This window comes from Cynocephalus volans, chromosome 7 (genome assembly GCF_027409185.1).
Source record: "Cynocephalus volans isolate mCynVol1 chromosome 7, mCynVol1.pri, whole genome shotgun sequence".
NCBI lineage: Eukaryota > Metazoa > Chordata > Mammalia > Dermoptera > Cynocephalidae > Cynocephalus > Cynocephalus volans.
In genome coordinates this window covers 99,854,169-99,873,604 of record NC_084466.1, presented here as the reverse complement: position 1 = coordinate 99,873,604, position 19,436 = coordinate 99,854,169, and the positions used below count along the sequence as shown (strand labels likewise).

At 46.9% G+C, this 19,436-nt stretch overlaps 1 protein-coding gene across 1 annotated transcript in view; it reads left to right on the top strand.

Annotated features, from left to right (window-relative positions):
* The window catches only part of HKDC1 (hexokinase domain containing 1), a 43,653-nt gene that overhangs the window by 1,726 nt on the left and 22,491 nt on the right, over positions 1-19,436 (top strand). Inside the window, exons 2-7 of the mRNA XM_063102806.1 lie at positions 2,748-2,910; positions 8,835-8,983; positions 9,062-9,181; positions 13,159-13,254; positions 14,325-14,424; positions 16,684-16,867. Coding sequence (XP_062958876.1) covers positions 2,748-2,910; positions 8,835-8,983; positions 9,062-9,181; positions 13,159-13,254; positions 14,325-14,424; positions 16,684-16,867 — 812 coding nt within the window. The remainder of the gene's footprint in view (positions 1-2,747; positions 2,911-8,834; positions 8,984-9,061; positions 9,182-13,158; positions 13,255-14,324; positions 14,425-16,683; positions 16,868-19,436) is intronic.

Sequence of the window (19,436 nt, the reverse complement as noted above, 5' to 3'; positions counted from 1 at the left end):
TAGTGATAACACTGGACCAGGCCTGGTTACTGACCTGCAAATCGTTCCTCCATAAGGGAAGGACTGGTTAGGTTTTGTATGTGTATTTTTTACAGCTTAGTGAGTCAACATCAGGGAAAAGTGGAAATGTTACCTTTAATAATCCTACCTTTAATTTACCTTTCATCACAAGCATTATTGTATTTACAGGTGGAAGCCCTTGTAGTCTTTTTTCATGGTTTATGTTTTTACAGTCATACTTGTAATGTACACACAGTCCTGAGTCTTGCTTTCTTCACTTGTTTTATTATAACCTGTTGTGTACATTTCTCCATTACCTTCATAATTATCGTTTTAATGTCTTCCTAAAATTCAATCAAGTAGATATGCCATAATTTATTTAGCTTTTTCCCTCTTGTTAAACATTTGGATGCTTTAAAAAACATTTTTTAATAATTAAAATATTGCTATGGTAGACATTAATATATAGTTACTATTCTGCATATTTAGAATTATTTCTTGAGAATAGATTCCCAGAAGTGAAATCATTGGGTCAAAGAGTGTAGAACCTTTTTACTCGATTCATAAAGTGAAACCTTTGGACTAGGTTATCTCCAAGGTCCCTTCCAGCTCCTACATTGTGTAATTCAACAGCTCTGAGCTTCGAGTTTCTGAATTTGCCCTTTCTGAGTTAAATATGCTGGTGTGGGCTCTCTTGTTTAGAAGATCCCCTATTACAGTTTGTGAGGCACTCTGAATGGGGGCTTGGTTTTCTGCAACACAATCACTCTCCCTTAGTGAATGGGATGTGTGTCTCAGCCACACATGCCCCAAATCACCAATTTGGGTTTAAAAGATAGGTTTTTTTTGCCCCAACATAAGTTCCACTCCTCCCTTTTAGCTACTGGACCAGGTGCCGTGGAAGACACAAAAATAAACAAACTGTCGCTAAGTTGACATTCTTTCTGTCATGGCTTTGGCTTATTGAAAAAGCAGCAGCAACCCCAAGTGCCGAATGACTCCATTCAACTACAGCTTGCAAATGACCCCAACAGGGCCTCAAAAACAATTACTTACTCAGTAATCACGTTATGCAGATGCCTGGAGAAGCTCTTTAAACTCTTGGCCCGAGCAAAAATGATCAGTAGGCTCAGGGGCACTGTCTGACGGGCTTTGGGGTGACAAAGGATTGAGTTGAGTTCCCACGTGGGGCATCCCACCCTACCCCAACCCCAATTACTTGGGTCACGTCCCTTCTGTCCAGTTTGTGTGTGGCTGTGCCAACCAATTAGTTGTGAACAGATTCAGGGTGAGCAGGAAGCCCTTAATGAAGCATGACCTGGTTACATCCTATTTCTCAAATATGCTGAAAGCTCAATTGTCCTTTTTTGTTAATGGCCCTCTGTTGGTTTTCTGACCTCTCTCTGGCCCTCGTGTCCCTGGAGCCATGGGGCCATTGTACTGTCTTGGGTCTCTGTGTTGACCCTGGATTGAGCTGGGTCCTCCTGTCTCTGAGTCCCGGCTGATGGCTGTGCACCTGGTTTAGGATAAAGGTGACGTGAGCCCTGCACTTCTGGTGTAATTTGTGTGTTGGGCTTGTGGATCTTACACTGAGCTGTGAGATAAAACCAGGCTGTGGGGGCAGGAGTCCAGACACTGCATTATAGTCCCAGTTCTGCCACTTACCTACAGCTCTATTAATGCTACTTCATGGCTCTGAGCCTTGTATTCCTCATCTCTCAATTAGGGACACTAACTTTGGCCTTTCCTGTCTGCCTCAAAGGGATGTTCTGGAGATTAGACAAGGTGACACACACGAAAGCCCTTTGTAGACTGCAACTCATGTTCTCATCCGTAGGTAAAAGTGCTCTTCCCCAGGAACGTGCCCGGGGGCAAACTTCCTTGTGAGCTGGACGGGTGGAAACCCAACAGGGCTGGCAAATCCAGGACGAGCGTGCCACCATCTTTGCTCCTGCCCCCATCCATAAGCTAAGCTGATGAGCCCTGGGAATCCAGGCTGCCAACTCGTTAACATCAGTCTGGGGGAGGAAGCTTTTCCGCCATTCCTGATGTGACATATTACCTTCAAATGAACTGAGCCTAGCCATAGTGAATTTTATAATTTCCCTCTCTTGGGGCAGTGACCCTTTGCCCCAATTTCCTGGTAACTTGAAGGACATCCACTCATTTCCAATAGCAATCTGAGCTGACTTTAACAATTAAACATCATCTTAACATGAACAACTTCATTAAAGCAAAATGGAAATTTAAAGGACTAGATTTTAAGAAACTGCAGTTGGAAACTGAATTTAGCTCTGAGCTCCCTGGCAGACAATAAACAAAGGGAAATACATTTGGATATATCTATTGACATCATTGCACAAAAGAAAGCTTCCATGTTTAGGAATTTAAGATTCAAGCTTATAGCTAGTCTCTTCCAGTGTAAAAGCGATGGGGTAATGGTGAGGGCCCTAGTTTCTGCCCCTCCATTGTCCCCTCAGAATAATGGGGGGATCATTTCCTTCTCAGAGTTTGCCTTTCAAAGGAGTAAATCCACAGCTCAGCCTTCCATTTCATTCTATTCTCCCAGTTCCCTACCTTGACCCCCTGCTTGATGAGGGGTCAGGTGAGGAGCCTTTGGGAATCCACATTGTGAAGCTGTCCCCGAGTCAGGAATGCAGCTTCGTGATGGGAGAGGGAGTTTCCAGCCTCCCCCGGAGGGCAAGCACCCCAGCAGCCAACCCTGGTCGCCCTGGCTTCTGTTCCAGGTGGACAGGTTCCTGTATCACATGCGGCTCTCTGACGAGACCCTTTTGGACATCATGGCACGGTTCCAGGCAGAGATGGAGAAAGGCCTGGCGAAGGACACCAACCCCACAGCCTCAGTGAAGATGCTGCCCACCTTTGTCAGGGCCATTCCAGATGGCTCCGGTGAGTGAGGCTGGGGGCTGCCAGGGCCCCCAATAGCCCTGGTTCCTCTTGGCTGGAGGGTACCTGGAGTTTGCTCCTGTACCCCGGCTTATTGCTCTAGCCCTCTCTTCACAGTCCCCTGCCTCCCCCCAGCTCTATGCTTCAGTCCTCCCTTCTGATTCCACACACCAGGGCACCTTGCTTCCCCTCTGCCCATCTTGGCCTCGCACATTCTGTTTCCTCTTCTACTGGAGCAACCCAGCATTCTTCCCCTGGTGGGCGCCACCTTAGCTTTTCAACCTCAGCATAGACATCACTGCCTCCATCTGAGAGGCAGCCCCGCGCTGGTCAGGGCTTGTCACAGCAGTTGTCACCCTGCTGTGTATGAGACTCTCCCACTGGACCAACAGCTCCATGAGGGTCTTATTCACTGCAGTGTTCCGAGAACGTAGCATAGTGCCTGATCCATACTGGGCCTGACATATTTGTTGAATGAATAATAAATGGCAGTCACTCCTAGTATCTAGATTCTAGGCTATAGATAGTAAGTAATGGAAGGAAGCATGATGTAGTTTAAATGATATTGAATGATAATTCAAGCAACCCGTGTTCTAGTCCCAGCTTTGTCATCCCTCAGTGACCTTAGGCAGGTGTTTAGCTTTGGTTTCTCCATCTGCAAAATGAGAAAGTTGGCTTATGTATGAGTTTTTTGTTGCTGCTGTAACATATTACCACTGACTTAGTGTCTTAAAGCAACACAGATTTATTCTCTTATAGTTCTGGCAGGCAGAAGTCTCAAATGGGTCTCACTGAGCTAAAAATGAAGGAGTCGGCAGGGCTGTGTTCCTTCTGGAGGGTCTAGGGGAGAATCTTCTTCCTTGACTAATCCAGCTGCTAGAGGCCACCCACGTCCCTGGCTCATGCCCCTTTCTGTCTTCAAAACTAGCAGTAGAGTGTCTTCAGATCTCTGACTCTGACCCTCTGCCTCCTTCTTCCACATTTAAAGACCCTGTGATTACATTAAGCTCATTTGGATAATTTCCCAGCCTCAAGGTCAGTTGATGAGCAATTTTGATTCCATCTGCAATCTTGATTTCCCTTTTCCAGGTGTCCCAGTATATTCACAGGATCTGGGCATTAGGACGTAGACATCTTTGGGAGGCCATTATTTTGCCTACCAAAGCCTAGAGCTCTATAGAAGGGATCTGTGAAGTCCCATCCAACTCTTCCATTCTCAGCCTCTGGGCAAAGCCCTAAGAGGAAAAAAGAACTGATATTTACTGAGCACCTACTGTGGTCATGGGGTGCTAGGGACTCACTGTGCCACATACTCACCTCGAGGACCCTGTAGTGTAGCTGTTATTGCCAGGTCAGATGAGAGCACTGAGGGCCAAGGGGCTTCCCTGATGCCAGGGTCCCAGTGCTCAAACCAAGCTCCAGCAGAGTCTTGGGGCCCTCGAAAGAGCAGGAACTGAAGTCTGGAGAGCTCTCTCAGGGGGGACTTTGATTGGATTGGCTAGATTCTGGGCCCCTTTGGTGCAATGCCTCTGTCAAAGTAGCTTGACTCTGCAGGCTGAAACCTCTGGGACACTGCGATGAGACAGGCTTTGTTCCCTTGTGGAGGATGCTTGGGGTGAGCTGTGCACCCCCTAAAGAAACATAAGCTTTGGAGAGAGACAGCCCTACTTTGAAATCTTGGCCCTGTCCCTGACACGGCTTGATGAGAGTGCTGAGGGCACTATGATCCTTGACAGGTCATCAGGGGTCACTTACAGGAAGCACCTGAGTCATGTGGTGTGTGTGGAGGGGTGGGGAGCATCAGGGCAAATTCCTCCTGGCTTCCTGAGCTGTGGTTCTTCCTCCAGATGCAGACAATGCATGTCCCCAGCAGCAAGGGAAAGTGGCCTTTGGTGGCCAGGAGGCTGCAGGGCAGGAGGTGCTTTCCTGTCCCTGGCTCCCTGGTTCCGCAGGAGGTTTAGAGGTGAAACTGACTGTGCTGTAGAAACTCCCTCCTGCATAGGCCAGGAGACACCCGCCTCCTTTCTTCACTGTTTCCTCTGACCCTTTCAGCACACAATAAATCTCACTGGGGATTCCATGGTGGTGGGGCCCCTGGGCCCAGAGTCCCTAATGAGCCAGGTGCCCTTGGCGAGTCCCGGGACCACTGACTACCCTCCTGTCCTCATCAGGAAAAGGACATGGTCAGTGTGTCCCACAACTTGCAGCATTGTTAGCATCCAGTGAGGCCATGTGGATGGAGTGCTTTAAAATCTCCAAAATGTTGTCCCAAGTCCTCTGAAGCTCTTGTGAGCTGGTGGTGTAATTTGATGATTACAAACAAAACCCAACAAAACCCTCCCAATCCCGTGCGGCTTCCATTTCAAAAATGTATGCAGTTTCCAGAGAAACCCTTCTCAGCGCCTGCTCTGTCCTTTCTCCTCCTGCTCTTCTTGGCCTCTGTCTCAAGACGGCCTCCTAGCAGTCAGCCCAGGGCCAGCTGACGGGCCCAGGGGCCGCACCAGGACGGCCCTTACTTGAGCACAAGATTCAGCGGGGGCGATTCCTAAAAACATGGTTTCTCAGGTCTCTCCCCCGAGACTCTGAATCTCCATGAATCTGTGTGTTCAGTCATCGTGCGCCTTTGGGAGACACTGCACTGGGGAATGGTGAAGTGTGGGAGCACAAGGCCTGGCAGTGGCCTAGGAGCAGGAACCCCCCGTGCCAAGGCAGGTCATGGAGGCTCATTCACAGCAGGTGGATCGGGGAAAGAAATCTCTCCCCTCTAAATGCCCCACTGCAGCTGTTGCCTCTTCTGCCGGGGCGGGTCCTCTCCCCTCCAGGGTCCAGTGAGTCTTTTCTGTGGGGTCAGAGTCACAGAAGGGATCGCACCATGTGACTTCCATGAACTGGCATCCTGAGTCACGGTGGAGCGAAGTGTTTGCACAGCAATAAGGCGGGGCAGCTGGAGGGAGCCAGCCAGGTCTTAGTGTGTCACCTCCCATCTGGATTGCAGCACAGACACCTCCTGGTTGGTGCTAGAGGCGTTTTTCCTAAATCCCCATCAGATCTTGGCACTTGTTTGCTTAAAATCCGTCTGTGGCTGGCTCTCACCTTCTGGATAAAGCCTGAACCCTTCCTAATTTAACCGGAGCCTACCTCGCGGCTTCATTTCTGTCACAGCCTCTCTCCTTCCACAGAAGCACAGTTCTGCACGTGCGCCCCTGCCTTTGCTCCCACTTCCTCTCCCTGCAGCTTGCACCACTTCATCACCTCCCTGGGGAGCTGGCTTTCACTCCCATCTCTGCTTCGGATACCTCTCCTGCGCTTCCTACTTCTAGAGCACGTGTCCTACTACGTGGAAATGGCTTATTTCCCTACCTGAATTTCTGATAGACTCCCTAGGGAGCACAGTCTTTCATCTCTGCATCCCCAGCTCCTGGCACCTTATCTGGCACAGAGTAGGAGCTCAGTAAATGTTTGTACTTGGATCATGAGGTCTACCCTACTTCCCACACAAGAAAACACCTGCGAAAGCACCCCTTGCTGGGGACATAGCAGGTGCTAACAAAAATTGCATAGGATCAGCTCTCTGGAGTCCCTCACCGAATAATACATGGCTCCATTAGGGACTGATGTGGGAAGGTAAGAATCTCCAGAGGTCTCCACAGAAACAAAAGGTCATGCCGGCTGGTCTGCAAATAGTGTTCTACACATTTGCTACTCTAACTTTGGTCAGCAGCAGCAGCACCACCTAGGAGTGGGTTTGGAAATGAAGAATCCCAGGTCTGATGTCCACTGAATCACTATCTGTGTAACAACAAGATTCAAGGATATTCACTGGGGGCCTTGCTCTAGCTCTTTGATTGCGAGGAGCAGAGAAACCCACTGGAGGCTGGTTGAGGAAAGATTTATTGTATGAGGACCTGGGGACCAAGAAGGCAGACACACAGGATCTCACGGAAGACCAAGGGCAGGAACCATGGTACATTTGGGCCCAAGAGAGCTGGGCCCTGGGAATGTTCTTCCCTGTGCTTTCAGCCTGCATGTGTCTACCTTGGCTGCCCAGCTGGTCTCTGGGTTTTGGGATGCTCCCGTTTCAGCTTTTACCACCTACTGGCAACTTCCCTCTGTGTTTTATTTCACATTTCACATGGAGTCATTCTGACTGGGCAGCTGTGTCTGATGGTCATGTGCCATAAAACAAGGCCGCTCGGGTGCCAGGTTTGTGGGCCTGGAGTTTCACCTACACATGCCCTGGGATGCATCACCTTCAGGCACAGATAGTTCTATACAGGGGCTTGTTGTTTCAGCCCAAGTTACCATCTGTATTAGTTCGTTTTATGTTGCTATAATAGAATTACCTGAGACTGGGTGATTTATAAGGAAAAGAGGTTTATTTGGCTTACGATTCTGGGACAGCTGCATCTGGCCTGGGCCTCAGGCTACTTCTATTCATGGCAGAAAGTGGCAGGCAGCTGGCGGGTACAAGCAGATCACATGGTGAGAGGAAGCAAGAGAGAGAGGGAGGAAGTGCCATGGTCCTATAAACAACCAGTTCTCGCGGGAACTAATAGAGTGAGAACTCACTCATTAATCCCCCCACCCATGGAGAGAGCATTAATCCATCCATGAGGGATCTGCCCCCATGACTCAATCAGTTTCCTACACAGCTGCTTTGGGGATCAAATTTCCACATGAGTTTTGCGGGGACAACACATCCAAACTCCATCACCATCCCTTATCTGTGGCTGATGTTGAAGGCACTGGCAAGGATCCTGAGTAGAAATTGTCAGGGTGGGTTGACTTCCCCCAGGGTGTGTATCATTTCCACCTTTTCATTAATAGCTACTATCCTGGGATGGGTTGGGTCATGTTCCATTTTCTCCTTTTGTAGTGACTCTGGTCAAAATAATTAAGCATTGTTTGCACCTATGGGCCATTACTTGATTGCTGTCTCCTTTCTGCTCCTGGAGCTTTCCCTCTGCACATCAGACTGAGCCCGCACGTGGCAGGTTTCTCTTCCCTGCACGTTCCTTCGTGCCTTTATCAGAGTTCCCACGTGCTTGGAGTATCTGCTCTCTCTTCTGGTCATGGCTAGAATAGGCTCCACCCTCAAGGCCCATTTCTCACACCACCCGCATGACAAGGTAGATTGATTTAGCTTATGCCATTTTTACTGTTTGAAAAGTGTTTTTGTTTGAAAACCTCCCAGGACTTCTAGTAGAAATTGGAAGTTAAAAATTATCTGTACTTAGAAAAATTTTAAATTCTGCCTGCCTTTGCTGTTTCCCGCCTATGCTGTTCCTGGCTGATAAAACCAAGAGCTGTATCCGGATGTATCCAGACAACCTAGGGAGGAAACTGCCCTGGGGAAGTTCTTGCTGTCCCTGAGTGAATAACTGGCTTATCTTGATTTCTGTAACCAGCTTGCTGCTAGGCCTCACCAAACCCCCTCCCTCCTCACACTAGGAGGAAATGTGTATGACTATATGATAATTTTGCCTGTGTGACTATGTGACTTTTTGCCTTCAAAAGGCCCCTTAAACTTAGACTTGGGGCTGCTTTCTTACCAGAATATCTAGGGAAGCAGTCACCGGCCGGCTAATAAAGACCCCCCCTTTTATAAATTCTCAATTGGGTGTTCTGGTTCCTTTTCCGAGCGACAGCCTCACAACAGGTTCATGTCGAACACGCTCATTCCCTGCAGCATGGCCCAGTGGGATGGGCTTGGACGTGAGGTCAGGCTGACTTGGGTTCACACCCCCACTCTGCCCCTTACTAGGATACATGGCTGCACTCCTGGAGCCTCAGCAAGTGGGCACAATGACACCTAGCTTACAGGTGGTTGTGAGATTGAATGACATTCTCGTACGTCCAACTTCTAATGCAGAGCTTGTCGTGTCCTAGACCCTCAATAAGTAGTAACTGTTTTTGTTTCTTAATAGAAAATGGAGAGTTCCTTTCCCTGGATCTTGGAGGATCCAAGTTTCGAGTCTTGAAGGTGCAGGTGTCTGAAAAGGGGCAGCGAAATGTCCAGATGGAGAGTCAGTTCTACCCGACGCCCAATGAAATCATCCGAGGGCACGGCGGGGAGGTACTGCAGGCGGCTCCTGTGCAGGGGGAGGCCCTGGTGGCGCTGCGGAGTCACTAGGGCGCCTTCTCTTCTCTGCAGCTGTTTGAGTACGTAGCTGACTGTCTGGCAGATTTCATGAAGACCAAGGAGCTGATGCATAAGAAGTTGCCCCTTGGCTTCACCTTTTCTTTTCCCTGCAGACAGACTAAATTGGAAGAGGTAAGGCCAGTGAGGGGGCGGGGGAGTCAGGCTGGGCCTGGGAGGGAAGAGCAGGAGTTTTCTTTTTCCTTTGTCTTTGTCTTTTCTTTCTGTTAGTGCTGAGGTGGCATGTGAGGCAGGGAGCTTGTTAACCCGTGGCCTTGATTTTACACTTAACATGGGGAGTGAATGGTTTTCAGTGGTTCTCAAACCTTGCTGTATATTAGAATCCCTTGGAGGGCTTGTTAAACACATTGCTGGGCCCTACCCTGGGGTTTCCTAATCAGCGAGTCTGCAGTGAGGCCCTCAATTTGCATTTCTAGCAGGCTCTCCTTCCCAGGTGAGGCCCATGCTGCTGGCTTGGGGACCACACCTAGAACCCTGCCGTAGGTGACTGGAATAGGAGCCGGAAGGCTCAGGGACTGTCCCTCTGCAGTGAGCCCTCAGGTGGAGGATTGAGGTGGGGTCACTGGAGTGAAAATGTTCTTGAGCAGACACAGTGTCTGGGACGTACAGTCTCAGCTGTGCCACTCGCCAGGCTAGGGTGCATCCTTATGTGTCTCAGTTTTTCAGTTTGTGAACAGAGGGAAGCCCAATCCGATCTTATGTGAATCTGTGAAAGTAAAGAGGGGACGGGTGAAAGGACAAGGTGCTTTCTGAGGTCAGGGGGTTATGGTCAAGAGCCAAGTCTCCCCAGGCTACTCCTGTTTGGGGTTGTGGCACCTGATCTCCTACTGCACATTCTGGTTAGGACAGCCAGTTGACATTCAAATCATGAACGACCTCAGAATGTGTTTGATATTGTTGACTTGAGCCTCCTACTGGGATGGAGTAGTAGAAAGTGAATGAGCTTTTATGTACGAGACCTGGCTTTGAATCATGACTCAGAAAAAATTGTGTCCCCCTTGACAAATCACTTCTTGAGCCTCATGTTTTCTCATTTGTAAAGCTGGGACAATGTTACCTACTTGCTGGGCTGAGGTGAAATTTAGACAAAGCATTGAAGCACCCAGTGCTGTGCCTGATGCATAAACGGTAGCTACTGGGCCATAAGTGTCTCTATAGTACTCTCTTTGGGCTTTTATACCTTGTCGCCCAATGCAACAGATGTTTTCAGAGGGCAGGCGCTGTTTTGTATAATTCTTCTTCCCCATCCTGGGGTCTCTAGCACAATGCATTGTGTTTAAGAGGTACTCGAACACTATCTCACAATTGAAAGGTGCAACAATTGTTTATTCATTGAGTGGGAATTTGCCATCATCTATACAGGGGACAGGCTGAGGTTTACTTTTTATCCTTTTATAAAGAAAGGATTAGGAAAAAATAATATAAGGAAGGTTTCAGGGAATGTTTATGGCCAAGAGGCCAAGCAGAACTTGGCTTTCAAGTGTCCTGTCTTTGTTGGCTAGAAGAGCAGGGGTCCCAGGAGTCAGTAGAGGAAATGCAAGGAGGAGTTGGAACTGGGCCTCAAAGTCAGGTTCTAGTGCAGGTAGTGGAGCAGGAGTGTGCTGGCTGCATGCCAGGTAGTTAAACACCTCTTATTCGAGGTCAGGAAGAGAGACGCAGGAAGGAAGAATTAAGTTCTCAGGCTCCGTGGGAGTTAATTTGACTTTGAGAACCAAACTTACATATTTTCTTGATAACGAGGGATGGGGGGATGGGAGTGGGTGGGTGGCGGGAATCAATGTATGGTTTGTCCATCCAGGATTTCGTTTTGGCATTTTATCTATGTCAAATACCCACCAACATCTTTCAATAATAATAATAATAGTAATAATGATACTGTAGCACTGTACCTCAGGTGTTGACACTGTACTTTGCACTGTGCTGAACTTTTTATGTGTATTATCTCATTAAAATCCCAAAACAATCATACGGGGTAGATATGATTATCTCTATTTTATATTTGAGAAAAACTGCAGCTCAGAGAGGTTAAGAGACTTGCCCAAGGCCACACAGCTGAGAGTGGCTTAGCCCAAGCTCATAAACTCCCTGCCCACACTGCCTTTCCGAAAGGACACAGCTCTAGAACTTTGTTTAAAATGTCAGTAGGTATCTGAAAGCATTTTGACCTATGTTGTCTTATCACTATAAGGATTTTTAGTCAACATTTAGACTAAGGAAGGGTATTTGATCACATTGAGGAGGGTAGAAATGCTTTGTCTCATCAAAGTCTAGTTGAATTACCTGTAGTTTATAAAATTTCCTTCCAAACTGACTTTCAGTAAAGTCTAAAGTTAAATAGAAAAGTTTAAACCATAAGAGAAGTCATTAGTAATAATAACTAATGTGGACTTGTACTGCATAGCTATTTGATCATGACTGTGCTGCAGATGTAGATTTTGTATTTTGTGACACTAAAATAAGGACTCTTGGAGAAGGTGGGGTCTGTTCAGCTAGGTAAGCGCAAAAGGTGGTGGGAACGGGAAGCCTTCATGAGGAGATGTGACCAAGGGTTCTTTGTGAGACTAAAAATGATTAAAGAAGATAAGGGCATGAGAATTACAAGGAAGAAGTCACATTTTTTTGGTCTATGTTTGTGTTTGTTTTGTTTTGTTTTTAGTGAGGGAAGAGGAAAACCTTAGCCAAACAGAAATTTCTTTGTGTATGTGTGTGTTTTCTGATGATAAAATGGTAATTAATAATTTTTCAAGGTTTAAAAAAAAGAAGGGGTACGAATTGAAAAATTTAACGAAGAAAATAGAAGTCACCTATAATCCAAACATGCAGAGATACTCAACTAGAATTGTGGGGTTTTCCTTCTATTCACATCTACAGTAAATACTGGTGTTATGCTGTTTATACAGTTAAAAAATTTTTTTATTGAATCATAATTGATTATACACATTTTGGGGGTTCAATTTTGTTGACATATGTTGATCAAATCAATATTATTAGTATGTATATTGTTACAAATCATACTTATTCTTTATGCCCCTTGTCCAATCTCTCCCTGTCCCCCTCTCCCTCCCCATACAGTTTTAAAAATATATAGTTGTATGTTATCACTCCCCCTCTTAGCATTATATCACAAGCATGTATCCCTCACTTCCTCCTACCCTTCCTCAACAGGTCCCACATTGTCCCTATCACATCTCTCCTCTCCGTGGTCGGGCAGGGATGTGGCCACAGCCTATGGAGGCAGAGGTTAGGGAGAGCTGCCACAGGGTGGCGCTGTGGTGTAAGGAAAAGCCCTGCTGGCCGGTCGGGAGTTCTAGCTGGGCTCTGTCCACTCACTGCCAGACCTGGAGCAATTTCCTAATTGTCTCTAATTTCAGGGTTTTTTTTTAAATCCATAAACTGAGAGGACTGGAGGAGATGTGTTTGGAAAGTTTGAGAGCTTAGACTCAGCCGCTGTTGACTGAATGGACGGGGAGATTCTATTAACTTCCAAGTTTTCTTCCAGTCTGAAATATTCTGTGATTATTTGCGATTTCAGACACAAAACTCTTGGGAAACGCCATTTGTAAGCAAATAATTGATAATGCAACTTGAGAACCATTTTACCAGTTGAAATTACATTCCTGAAGGAGTCATACAAGGGAACACCACGTTGGTTCTATTTTGTGGACCTGCAAACCATGCATTCTGCACATGTAATACACCAGATATTTTTATCAGAGCATTCCCATGAAGGAGGTGATATTTCCATTTTACAGATGAGTAAATTGAGGCTCCAATGTCTCATAAATCCACGTGTTCTAACTGTTCAGCAATTGCTCTTTCTGCCACCACATATAATGTTTCAAACCACTCCGATGACAGCCAGCTGCCAAAACAAACAAACAAACAAACAAAAAGAACAAACCACTCCGATGAGAGTAATAAAGCTGTTTAAATGATTAGAAAAGGCCTCTGAAGCAATGTTAAAGGAATTGGGGTGACTCAGCTGGGAGAAGAGAAGGCCATGGGGGCTGCAGTGTAAGTATGAAGTTTCTGCCACTCAGTTTCTCATGGAGTGTCTCCTTCATTTGGACTGGATCTGAATCTGCCCACAGGGTGTCCTGCTTTCATGGACGAAGAAGTTTAAGGCTCGGGGAGTTCAGGACACAGACGTAGTGATCCGCCTGACCGAAGCCATGAAAAAACACAAGGTGAGGAATTTACCTTGGCTGGGGTGCCCTCGCAGTCCTATCTCCTTTTTCGGGGGGAGGGTCTCAGACTGTGCCTGCCTGGAAGGAGAATCGGAGAAGGTATTGATCTTAGGGAAGGTCCCACTGTAGGACAGATGTGGCCAATTTGGATAAACCCACCCTTGACCTTAGGTATGCGGGGCTTACTCCAATCACCTTTGAAGGGTGACCCTGAACTTCCCTGGGGCCTCCGCAGCACCCGCAGGCCTCTCAGAGGGTCTTGGTTAGCTCCAATGCTATGTGTAGCCTCCCCCACTCCAGGCTTAAAAGAGCATGTTCTTTCCAGGCTGGTTTTCTATTCCACTTTCCACCCTCTATTCATTGATTATCTCTACTTGTTGAATATATTTTACAATAACTTAAGCAACTGCAAAAAGCAAGACCTGTTCTGCTCCTTGCTGAGCTCAAAAGTGCACAAATAAACCCAAATTGCTTGTTACCCTACAACAGGAGGAATATTTTGATATATAACCTTCCAGTCTTTTTTCTCTTTAAAGTTGGGATCGTCTTCTTTTGTAGCCTGTGTTTTTCTCTTGTTTTCATTTTTCTCTAAAATGTTCCTCCAAACTCTGGGTAACCTTGGTGTAATAACCCAAGTTGACTGGGCAGAATAGGAAACCCTGATGCTGCCCATGGGGAGGACTTGTTTGGAGCTGCACTTGCCTGTGGGTGAAGACTTTAGTTTTCTGCTGAAAATACCATTGCTCCCAGGATAAACATGCTTTTCTCAGTGTCTTCCTGGGGCTCCACAAACAGAGGTTGGGGGCCTGGTGGTCTGTCCCTTATTCCCATTGCACAGAGGCCTTCACCCACAAAGCGAGAGCAGTGCACCCCTCTTCAGCTCCCAGCGATTCTCTTCCCTAGACCCCAAACCTCAGTCAAAGCCTCGTTTCCTCCAGGCAGGCCCAGCAGGCAGTACCTAGAGATGTCTCAACCAGTCCCCTTCTCTGTTTTGGCTTCCTCTGTGGGCAAAGATGAGGGAAAGCACCTCCCTTCCACCCACGGATGCCTTCCGGCCTTGTGTTCAGCAGGACATGGACGTGGACATCCTGGCTTTGGTCAATGACACCGTGGGGACCATGATGACGTGCGCCTATGATGACCCCTACTGTGAAGTTGGTGTCATCATTGGTAACTCAACTAGACTTCTTTCTTAGGGGTGGGGGAAAAGGGCTGGTTTGGGGCTTAGTTTACAGAAACTCTGAGCAAATTCTGAGGAATGGGCACCGACACTATCTACTCATATTTAGGAGAAGCAACATAGGGAGGTGGAAGATTAACACATTCACTCAACACGTGCTTCCTGAGTGCCCGTCATGTGCGGGGCATGTGAGTTCCATATTCGTGGAGCTTTCAGTGGGTTGCTGGGTGAAAGGACACAAAGGCCCAAACTAATAAGGTAATTTCTCATTAGTTGGTGGTTAGTATGGTAAAGAAAATAAAGCAGGGTGACGTGACTGACAGCTCATGGGGGAGGCAGTCAGGAAGGATGCTGAAGGGTGACATTTGTGCAGGGACCTCAGCGATGAGGACAGGCAGCCGTGTGGACATGGTCTTTGGTCTGCTTCTAAGCCATGGAGATGGGGAGCAGGGAGTCCCTGACTAAGGAAAGAGGAACCTAAGCCTCTGAAATGGGAACCAGTCTGGGGTGCTGGAGGAACCCTAGAAGGCTGACGAGTGGCTGAATTCATTAAGTGGGGCTGAGTAGCAGATGATTCAGGCCAGAGTGAGTGGGCAGACCAGGCAGCTTGTGTAGGACATGGGGAACTGTCACTGTAAGGTCACACAGGCTTTTACCCCGAGGGAGACAGGAAGGCGCTGGAGGACTTTGGTGGGGATGGGTAGCAGGATGTGAATTTTTGAGATGCTCATTTTGGCTGCGGTGTGGAGAACTGATTACTGGGGATGAGAGAGGAAGGAGGACAACATGCCAAGAGGCCATTGCAGTGTCAGGTGAGACGTGGTAGACGCCTGGGCCGGGGAGGTCACGGCGCAGGGAGGTGTCCAGTGCATGGTCTCAGTGCCCGAGCTGGAAGGGATTCTGCTGGAGGGTCCGTGAGAAGGCAGTTCGGTGTACAGTAAAGACATCGATCTGCTCTACAGGTTCTTGCATACCCCCTTCTGCTCTTCCCAGTCCTTTATCACTATTGGAGAAGTTTTCTGAATTGCTCTTCCTCAGTTTCCAACAGCACCCTCCTCAGCCTGACTTTCCTGAAGGGCAGGGTCTTCCAACCTGGGGGGCTTGTCTGCCCTCAAGTTTCCAGGGGCCCCACATCTCAGAATGGACGGGTGCTTGCCGGTCATGTCCTCCTGCTGTCACCCACTGTGCCTGCTTTAGTGACTGTGTCTGGTAACCTGCAGGTTGCATGCCATGCTTAAACAGTGTCCACACTTTTCTGAGAAAAGCTTTTTCTGAATATTATGTTACATTCTGCTTTTCTACATTTCTCATTTTTCACATTGGCATTTAAAATACTCAGACCATGTTGTAACACCAAGTTCAAGCGGTTCAGATCCCTGAACCAGCCAGCTGCCTTAAATAAATAAAATGAAATAAAATAAAATAAGATAAAATACTCAGACCAGAGTACCAGGTATCAGACAGGGTAAGATACTAAAAAAAAATTTTTTTTAAAACAGCTTTATGGAGACATAAAAATTCCCTTGTTTCAGGTATGCAATTCAATGATTTTTAGTTCTACAGAGTTTTGTAACTGTCACCACAATCCAATTTTAGAACATTTCCATCATTTCAAAAGATTCCAGAAAGATTGTACCCTTTTTCAGTCATTCCTCAATACTCAGATGTTTGAGGCATTTCCTTGGAGTGATTTTGCATTTGAATAATAGAATGTCACTCTCTTAGGTGGTAGCTAGTCATCGCCAAACATAAGGACATAGCTTACACTACATATTATGGATATGGCAGGCTACATGTAAAGAATAATTTTAGTATCAGATAGAAAGGAAGCTAAGCAGCTTAGGGAAAGGACTTAAATAATCACTGTGAGCTGCTGATTTTTTTTTTTTTATATTTACAAAAATCTTTTTTTTTGATATTTTTTGGTATTAACTCTGTGGTTAGGTTAATTCCTCCTGCTGGTGTGAGTGTGCTTTGACAGCTTTCATACATATTCATCAGGGACTTCTTCAGATAGACTCCATTCATAGCAGCAAACCATTCACCCCTGAGAAGCACAGACCTGACAGTCAGCTTTATTCCTCATAAACCTGAGGCTTGCCCAAGCTGCCTCCTCCACCGAGAACTGGCCTGGGAATGGACCCAAAGCACTTTGTGGCACTTTCAGGACTCCCAGCAGCCAGGTGTCCTCTGTCTCTGCCCAGCCGGAACCTGCTCTCTCTGCCTGTTCTCTCTGATCCCTTGTTCAGGAACAGGCACCAACGCATGCTACATGGAGGACATGAGCAACATCGACCTGGTGGAGGGGGACGAGGGGAGGATGTGCATCAACACGGAGTGGGGGGCCTTCGGTGACGACGGGGCCCTGGACGACATCCGCACTGACTTTGACCGGGAGCTGGACCTTGGCTCTCTCAACCCGGGGAAGCAGCTGTGAGTACCCTCTGGCTGTGACCGGGGTGTGGCACCAGGCAGTACCGGTCACTCGGGCACCCCTTCTACCTGGGAGGCTCCAGCTGCCACTGGTTATCCATCACGAGTTTATAAGGCAAGGCTTGTATCCCAGTTTCCTCTGACAGATGGGGAAATCGATTGAGTGATTTCCCCTAAGTCATCCCCTAATTCTAATTCAGTCAATATTCCTGCAGTAGGCACGTGCACACAAGGCACCGAGATAAGGCCGTGAACCAAGTGACCCGGGTCCCACCCTTGTAGAGTACTCAGAAGGGTGGCCTCAGGGCAGACAGGGCAGCGAGGCGGCAGGACTCTGCGAATTCCTCATGTCTGTGTTTCCGTGGCTCCCCCGGCCACCCTGCTTTCTCAGAGGCCCGATCACACTGCACCTGGTGGCCCTGGTGGGGCCATCCCTCTGTGTCTGCTGTCCACGTCCTTCCCAGCCTCAGGTCTCCCGGAGCTTTTATCAGCTCTTGTCCCACACTCACCTGCAGCGTAATTAGTGAGGTGTCTGCCTCAGTGCTTCATATGCTGGCTGAGCTCTCAGTGCAGGCTACACGGTTGCTTTTTCTTTCCATTCTACACACAGTGTTTTACACATTATTGCAGCTCATTAAGGGTTTGTTGAATTAAAAAAAAATAATTAAAAAAATTTTTTTGGTATGGGGATGTGAACCCTTGACCTTGGTGGTATAACACCGTGCTCCAACCAGCTGAGCTAACCGGCCAGTCCTACTTCTTTAAATTTTAAAATAATTTCAGACTCACAGAAAAGTTGTGAAAATAGTACAAAATTTCCCACACCCTCCTTTGCTCAAATTCCCTAAATGGGAACATTCTCTCTCTCCCTTTGTATGTATGTGTATATATGTATGTATGTATAAAAATTAATTTTTCCTCAACCATTTGAGACTAAGTTACAGACATAATATGGCTTCATCCCTAAATACTTCAGGGTTCATTATCTAAAAACAGGTACATTCTCTCATGTAACCACACTACAATGGTCAAATTAGGAAATTAATACTTAATCAGTTCTAATATTTGATTTACAGATTTTCCTCAAAATCCACCAGCTGTCCCACTAATGTCCTTTATAAAAGGAAAGAGAAATGTCGTGGTTTAGGCTCCAATTCAGGCTCACACGTGACATTTGGCTGCCATGTGTCTCCAGCCTCCCTGGAGTGGTTCCTCCGGTTTTTCATGATCTTGAAGCATACAGGCCATTTATTTCACAGAGTGTCCCTCTATTTGGATTTGTCTGATGTTTCCTCATGATTGGATTCAGGTTATGCATTTCTGGCAGGAATATTGCACAAAGGGTGTGTCCTTTCCAGCGCAGGAGGCCCACGATCTCTGCTTGTCCCGTTACTGCTGGTGTTAGCTCGAATCACTTGGCTAAGGGAGACTCAACAGATTTCTTATCCCCTTTGTAATGAGTAAGTATCGGGTGAAGAGATGCTTTGAGACTCTGTAAACACCCTGTTCCTTGTCAAGCTCTCAGTCATTTTAGCATTGATGAATTTCTAACCCATCATTTCTTCTGTGATTATTAGTTGTGATTCTACTGTAAGGAAGAGCTTTCTTATATTCTCCATCTATTTATACTAGTGTGGACTCATGAATTCTTTTATTTAATGGGTTCTAATTTCTTTCTATCATTATCTATTTCAATACTTGCATTTTTTCAGATTTGGCCAAAGGAAGCCCCTCCAAGCTGGCTCCCGTGTCCTTTTGACATGTTCCCATCCCCTCTTTAAGCACTTCTGTATTTTCTGTACTTCTTTATTTTCTGGCACAGAAGGATGTTCTAGGCTCATCTCACACTTTCCCAGCTGCAGCCATGGAATCAACCATTTTGCAAGACGCACTGGTGAATAAATATTTTAGGCACCAGCTAGAAACCATTCCCACACCAGAACTGCACACCTGCCAAGCACATGGCTTCCTTGACTGCACCTGCCCCCAGCACACAGGCTCTGTACTGGTGACCTCGAGCAGTCATGTCCCAAGGACATGGTGTCCATTTTGGGGACTTTATCATCTTCACCTATTTCTGTTTCCCTTAATTCCATTCCCCCAAATCCAACCTAAATTTCTTTTTATTACCTTCTATTTCTTCAAAGCTCTAAGACTTTTTATAGTGAAATATATAAGGTTTATATGTGAACGGATTGTCCTTGATTTTGTGTCTTCTTATGTTTGAAGGATAAAAATTATATTTAATAGGTTTACTTCAGGAAGCAATTAGTGATTGTTTGTTGGTGTGTACATCAGAGTAAAGGTGTAGGTACCCTTTCCAAAGGCTACCCTATCCTTGAGGGATGTCTCATCCACATTATTGTAGAACCTCTTTGGGGCCATTTGAGCCATCTCACGGGCACAGCATCTTTCTCTCTTGGACAGAAGCTTGATGTAGGAGTCGGAAGTGTCTGAGTCTGAAATTTGGATTTGTCATGGCGTGGTTGTGTGATCCTGGGAAAGTACCTGAAGTCTGTGAAGTTGAAGTTCCTTATGCCCACATGATACTGGCACCCCCATGGCCAGG